The sequence below is a fragment of the Montipora foliosa genome, chromosome 11 (genome assembly GCF_036669935.1).
Source record: "Montipora foliosa isolate CH-2021 chromosome 11, ASM3666993v2, whole genome shotgun sequence".
NCBI lineage: Eukaryota > Metazoa > Cnidaria > Anthozoa > Scleractinia > Acroporidae > Montipora > Montipora foliosa.
In genome coordinates this window covers 9,585,660-9,593,159 of record NC_090879.1, presented here as the reverse complement: position 1 = coordinate 9,593,159, position 7,500 = coordinate 9,585,660, and the positions used below count along the sequence as shown (strand labels likewise).

The window sequence follows — 7,500 nt, the reverse complement described above, 5'->3', positions numbered from 1 at the left end:
ATACAGTATTACAACCTGGAGAACAACGAGTGTTGCGTTGGCTGGATAATCAAGCTGTCGCTTACACTGTATCTTTAAAGAAGTCTTCAGTTGTACATTATGTAAAGATTATAAAATTTGAGTCCTTACGTAAATGGCACACTTTCTCATTTTGATTACAATTTCTTGCACTACGAATCGATTCTTTACACCATGAGATATAAAATTTGACAGTCTTCCGCTTATTTTACAAGAGCAACTGATCATTGTTCTTTCCCGCGGCAAGCCTCGTCTTTTCTCCCGCAGCAAATTTCCCGCGGCAAAGTGCACCTCGGTTTTCCCGAGGGAAAAAAATTTGCATACCTCGGTGCCGCGCGTCCACTACCTGCGGCAAAGACAAGGTATTGCCTCGTCCCTAGGGGTCAATACTTCCAGGCGGTACTGTACTGTAATAGATTGATTATTCCTTTTTACTGGTCCGGCGGCCATCTTGGTTTGGGAACACACCAATGAGTGTTGAGGTAACTCACCAAGGTGTGTTCGGGTAACACATGAAAAGGTGTGCATTTGAACACCCCTTTGTGTGTGTTGTTTGGAGGACAAGAAAGGTGTGTTGCAGTAACAAGTTAAAGAAATATTTATTTGGGAATAAAACTAAAGAAAGCATCATGCTTTTTGCTACTCAAGGACTATTACTAATAGTCCTCTAGTAGCGTAGCCAATCAAAATGCAGGATTTGTATTAGAACACTAGTTGGCTGATACTTATCCTTAGTAGTACTCTTTTCTGTAGCAGTAGTAAACAATTTCATTTAGTACTTCTACTTTGAGACAGTGCAGTATGACAGATGTGAATAAATTAAACTATAATATTAACATTTTAAAATATTCAAGGTAAGATAGGAACAAACTTTGTAAATAATACCAACACATTTAGATCATCAAGAGTTTTCCTTTCTTCCAGCTGGTTGGGACAAAATGATGCTTCCCAGCCGCTCTTCCCGATAAACTTGTTCATTTCTACCTTTGTAAAAAGGGAAATTTTCTCCAGCAGAGAGCACCTAATACTTTAGGGTTTCCGAAAAATTTGCCTCAGTTTTGTTTAAGAAACCTCACCAGAGTACTCACAGAGTATTAACAACAGCACAACTTGCACCCTGCTTGGCAAATTTTCGCTTTTTGTCTTTCCCTTGAATGATGTGTTCTTCGACTCTTAAAGAAAGCAATAGCAACAAAAAGAAAAGCAAGAGCTCTTTTTAATTTCTTCAAACAGATGACTTGATTTACACAATTATGACAAGCCAGATCTAACGATGTAAGCTTACTAAAGTTTAAAATTTACCTCTTTACAATCTGTACAATTTGAGCTTTAAGCAGAGTCGTTCCAACATTTCAGCCAAAACCGTAGCTCATTATTTTTTAATACCGATAACCTTCTGGCACTTAACAAGGAGCCAGGAAGGTAATTTTCCGCATGTCAATCATTCATTTTCTCCTTCCCTCCTCAAAAATGCTGCGCGTTTATCCTAAAACGCCTCAATGTCATGTTTGGCCACTAACTCGACCCAGGTTAGCCGCCATTTATAAATTCTGTGTATTGTATATCAATGTCCAAACCATTCTTCTCCTGCAAGTCTAACAATCCTGGAAAGGAAAGTCCTTCGCTTGCAACATAGAATGCCGTGTTGAAAAGGATTTCCATTCTCGACTGTGTTTGCTGATCTAATTTAGCTGACATCGCTTTGACCATCATTGGTAAGGGGTGTTTAGCATTAATTTTTTTGTTCTCAATGTCCCATCTTTTAGAGCAGTTGTTATGGCTACTTGAATTGTGATGTGACTTGAAAGATTGGAGACGATACTTTCCAATGCCACCGGTACCCAGCAAGAGCAGGAAAAGCATGGCACACCTAAGTTAACAGGCAAAATTCAAAAAATTAGAATAAGGTTAAAAGGCAAACTGACAATCAATTATCATGCATATAGACTATTCCATTTCTTGCTTATGGAAGCCTATGGTTACAAATAAACAAGCACAGAAAAAGCAACACAAAACACAAAACATACAGTGTGATTTGCATACCTTGCAGAACATGTTGTCTTGCACTGCATCGTGCTCTACCCATGGATAGTCATCCTTCCAATGTTGTTTGAATTTGCGCTGCCTCTTTTCTTCATACTTTTCCTTGGAAGTCTTCTCTTCAGATCATAAAGTTGATGAGATGCCGTGCCTTCCAAGGGCTTTTTTGCATGTTTCATTCTGAGAACTGGCCAAAGGAGCCACAGAGGCTAAACAAGGTGGTGTTATCTCGGTTCTGTGTGGACTTGCCTTGTCACTGTGCCTTGCTGTGCCTTTTTGCACCTTACTTGTACATTGTTCTGAAGGAAATCCTAAGTAATCTGTTAATGTCATCCGTTTTCTTTTCTTTTTCTGATTGCCAGCATCATTTCACCTTCAAGCTTTCTCTTTTTGTCTTTAGTTTGACTTGAAGAAAAATCTGGTGGGCTGTCGATCTTGAATAGTGGCACAAAGTGGTTCGAGTGATACCAGCTTCCTGGCGGATTATCCAAACTGCCGTCCCTTGACCGCAGTATCATTGCTGGTGATTTTCTGTTCCCATCCATGCTTTGTCTGGGTAAAATGTAGCCATGAAAGAGAGGATGTGTATTCATGTCACATTTAGGAAATGCAGAGAATATTGGTTGTCCCAAAGCAGTTGCAAGGGCCATCAGATGAAACATGCAGCTCCACTCTCAGTCCTTGCACCCACCAATAGCTTCACTTTAAACTGCTGTGACATGATCCATTTTCTCGTCCCAAGATTCAAGTCCATTCTTTGACAAGCACTGTATGAACAGGCTTACTTCAGGAAGCTTCAATTAACTTCAGGTGCTTGACATAGAACAGTGCATTATCGTAAAGTTCATTGGCAGTTGGAAGCCGCAAGAGAGATGAAAAGCTTTCATTTCCAACCAGCTCTACTGAAGCGGCGTTGTACAAGCAGTTGCTGTCACCAGTCACTTCCCTGGCTTCTACTCCAAGGGGTTAGAATGATTTACCATCTGGTAAATCATCAGGGATCAACAGCTGTGCTAGGTTGTCCTTGGGTAAATCTTTCCATCTTGGGAACTCCAGAGACTTAATCTGCTTTTGCACTTCTCCATATTTGTTTTGGATAGCTTGTACCAACTCAGCCTGAGAAGCACTAGATTCCAACTGTTGTAACTTTTGGAAATCAGCTGAGATATTCATGTTTCTTGACAAACGGTCATTTTTGAAACTCAAAATCCCTCTTCATCTGCACTGAACATGCTCCAAACGACACACAGGCTACTATTGAGGGAGCTTGGAAGTAGACTTTCCCAGCATCGACACACGCACGTGCAATGAGAAAATAAATGTGTTTGCAATATTATAAAAAATATTATTAAAAATTTATGGAAATCACAACACAGTTATTATTGTGAATGTCATGAACGTTGCGATCGGTTAATTAAATTACCACTGTAATCTGAAGTGTGTCGACATTCGATGCAGTAAATTCTCTTCAAAGCTTGTCAAACTGACAAACTCTTCCAAAAGTGAGAAAACATCATGTGTTAAATTACTCGAGTTGCATGTTTTTGTTTGTATTTTTTTATCAGATGATAATGGCGCCAGGTCGGCTAGCTTTTCTTCAAGCAAGTTTTTTTTTTGCATGAAGTGGGCCTTTTTTGTTTTAATAATGAATTGGCAGCTTTAAAATAGAAACAAGAATCCAGATTTGGATTTTCCCAACGAAACGCACCTAAATTTCAGAGAAAATCCACTGCACCGTGACTTGGCTGGAGTTTAAGTAGACTGATTGTCTCGCACTGCACGCTGTCAGTTGGCAAATATTGTCATTTCAAAAAAAATATTTCAGCCACTTTGTAAGCAGAAAAAGTCATGACGTGATTTGCAGACGCAACTAAAATGCGGCGCAAAACATTGTCACGCTACAATAATTTGGCCTCATAACATTATCATTTTCTCTCAGGAGTTTTTTGCTTCACACTATATGGTATAGATGCTCAATTTATCGTCAGAAAAGACGAACCAACAGTGCTTGCCCGTTGGGCAAGCTACAATAAGAAAATGCTAGCCCGGCAAGTCATTCCACTAGCCCCAGGATTCGGACAGCACTTTGGTCACGCCCTGTATTTCATAAATATTTGTCCCTTTCAAATTGTTACGTACAGGTCCTTTTAATTTTTCTGATCATCAGCTTAGGATACCTCAAGATTTTCAGAGTTCCATTCCTCCTCTACTAACTGATTGCCTTCTCCCAGATGGATTTGTAAATGCCGCTGTGTTTGATTTGTTACTTTTCCTACATGACTTAACAAACTGCAAGTGTAAACTATCACTAGAACTGGCGAAAAAAGCGGTTAGTTTTGCCTAAACTTGGGAATCCTGAGACAATGGAATATGCATCAAGCAAATTATTAACGATTGGACTACAGCAACTAATGTTTAGATCAACTTCTTGGTATTTTTGACTCAGTATTGTAGTTAGATTTATTAAAGGTTGCTATTTTGACACAGGAAGTGACTGATCTTCAAGAACAACCTTCAGATGTTATGTGGCGCCTGGAGACCCAACAGGCGATTGCCTGCGCACCAGAGGAAACAAAACAGGTATACAGTTCTTTCATATGCTGTTTCCCAGAGCAGTTGTTTCAGCAAATGTTGGAAAAAAATGGATATTGGAAGTAATGACTTCTTCTTAGAATTCCCTAGGTTTGACCGTCAACCATGCACGAAAAAAAGAGCTGTAACTGCCTTCTTCTACATTTCTTCATTTTTTTGATGGTTAGCACAGATAATGCTCAAGAAGCATTCTTGTTACCTTAAAACTATTAAAGGTGCCAGAGAGGGGTCCTTTTATTTCCTTTGTTTGCAATTTCCCTTATTTACTAGCATGTGGAAGAGCAGGGATGGCGCAGTGGTGAAAGCACTCGCCTCCCACCAATGTGGCCCGGGTTCGATTCCCAGATCCGGCGTCATATGTGGGTTGAGTTTGTTGGTTCTCTACTCTGCTCCGAGGGGTTTTTCTCTGGGTACTTTGGTTTTCTCTTCTCCTCAAAAAGCAATATGATTTGATATGTATTAATTTGATTTGATTTCATTTGTGCACAACCCCACAAGCTATTCAGCTTTAAACGTTATCGTGTGAAAGTAAAGTTCCTAAGTGAGATGCCAAGGCAGACCACTTTTACACATTTTCATGGTAGTCAGATATGCTAATTAGCCACCTGCGTGTCACAAAGCTCTTGGCTTGATATTGCACAGTCAGTGCTCCTGTACACTCGTCAGTCCAGAGAATGCAAAAAGAAAAAGGACGGCTGCTAGAATGGAATGGACATAACACATGGAAGATGTGATTTTTTAGTAAAAGGAGAGAAATGGTGTCTCACTTTGTGAACGGACTCAATCTTCGCTTACTACTATTTATTCTTGAAGTCCTAATGTTACTGATAGCAAGTAGCTATTACAACAGTGACCATAGGTCCTTTGAAAGCGACTACACTTCGTTTCATCAAAGTATCAACAACAACGCCAAATGAACGCCTCCATTTTGGGACTGAAGACGATCTCAGCATCCCCACCGAAGAAGCTCAAACGAAAATTTCCTCATTCAGTGATAAAATATACTACAAATGGTGTGTCAACTTTCAATCCTCTTATTTTGGAGCTAGAAATTTTCAAGGCTTGGGATGTTAACCCAAATCCCGGCCCAACTACCTCAAACGAGAAGAAGGACAAGAAGGACAAGAAAAGCGAACTGTGCCCTCGGATATCTTTGCAAGGAAATGGTCTCAAATTAGGTCAGTGGAATGTAAATAATTTAACGGACACTAAGCTGGAGCAAATACGGTTATTACTCACTGCAAATCATCATGAAATTGATGTGCTTTTTCTCCTCGAAACCTTCCTCAAGCCAAACAAACCTGATTGTGTTTTACAAATACCTAGCAACACATTTTTCAGGAAAGATCGACAGGGATTGAAGAAAGGCGGTGGAATTCTCGCTTATATCGCCGACAGACTTAAAGTTGAAAGAATTACAAGCCTGGATGAAAATGACCTCGAAACCATTTGGTTACAAATCCATCCGTATAAATCAAATCGACCGATACTCATAGGGGCTGTCTACCGCCCGGGTTCATCAACTGCGGAGACAGATGCCAGACTAGAGTTAAACATCGAAGCAGCGTATTTAAGGAACCAAGAATTACATGTTTTTGGGGACTTAAATATGAACTTCTTCGACCCTGCATATAAAACACATCGATTAGTGAAAGCCTTTAGAAGCTTAAATTTGAATCAACTCGTAAATGAAGTTACACGTCCTGTAAACTCTCCATGTCTTGATCATAATATTATCTATACAACGCATCCGAGTTTCATTGCTAATATTTCTGTGCCAAAGATTGGTCTTTCGGACCATCTTCCGGTATTTATTAGACGAAAATACTCAAGAAAGCAGAAAGATCAAATTCAGAGTATCATCGAATATCGTGACTTAAAGAATTTGAATATAGACAAATTATTACAAGACCTACAATGCACCCCATGGGACGCCGCGTTTGTTTTCGATGATATAAATGATGTTCTGAGTTCAATAGAAACAATGCTTAATGATGTTCTAGACCAACACATTCCACTCAAATCTACATGTAAACGTGTCAAAAGTCTCAATCAGCCCATCTGGATGACAAAGGAGATTCTTCATTCTATGAAAACAAGGGATAAGTTGTTGCAAAAGGCGCGAATCTCGAATTTGCAGGAGGATTGGACACGTTATGCACAGGCAAAAGGTCAAACCACAAACATTATTAGAAAAACAAAAAGAAGTTTCTTTCGTGAAAAGATCGATGAGAATAAAGGAAACCCGAAAGGCGTCTGGAAAGCTCTAAAATCTCTGAGCGGGACAAATAAACATGGTCAAACCACAAACATTATTAGAAAAACAAAAAGAAGTTTCTTTCGTGAAAAGATCGATGAGAATAAAGGAAACCCGAAAGGCGTCTGGAAAGCTCTAAAATCTCTGAGCGGGACAAATAAACCTCAAGTGTGTATCAATGAAATAGCTACACAAAATGGAATTATCAACGACGAAGCCGACATTGCAAACGAGCTAAATGAATACTTTGTTAACATTCTAGAACAAATTGGTAACAACAATGATGCTGGCGTAGACTTCGATCATACAAAGCTGGCAAATTTTGTTCATTCAAGATTAAATACAGACATGGTTTACAACATTCCTCTGTTAACACCTAAGCAAACCATTGATATTATGGATAAAATCTCTAGTAAAAAGGCCTCTGGGTACGATGGCTTGAGCGTATGCGTACTTAAGAAAATTATACCGGTGTTTGCAAACCCTTTATGCAAACTACTTAATCTTTCAATATCGACAAACAGTTTCCCAATCATTGGAAAATGGCTAAAGTCACACCACCATACAAAGGCGGTGCACGGAATGATATCAAC

At 39.4% G+C, this 7,500-nt stretch overlaps 1 protein-coding gene across 7 annotated transcripts in view; it reads left to right on the top strand.

Moving 5' to 3' along the window:
• The window catches only part of LOC137975585 (BRCA1-associated protein-like), a 125,507-nt gene that overhangs the window by 11,824 nt on the left and 106,183 nt on the right, over positions 1-7,500 (top strand). For 6 of the 7 annotated variants that reach the window (XR_011117602.1, XM_068822701.1, XM_068822704.1 and 3 more), the window contains one exon: positions 4,546-4,638. The exons of the other annotated variant lie outside the window; for it this stretch is intronic. Coding sequence is in view for 4 of the 6 variants with exons in the window: in XM_068822701.1 (XP_068678802.1) it covers positions 4,546-4,638 (93 nt within the window). In the remaining 2 variants the exon portion in view is untranslated. The remainder of the gene's footprint in view (positions 1-4,545; positions 4,639-7,500) is intronic. 7 annotated transcript variants of the gene reach the window in all.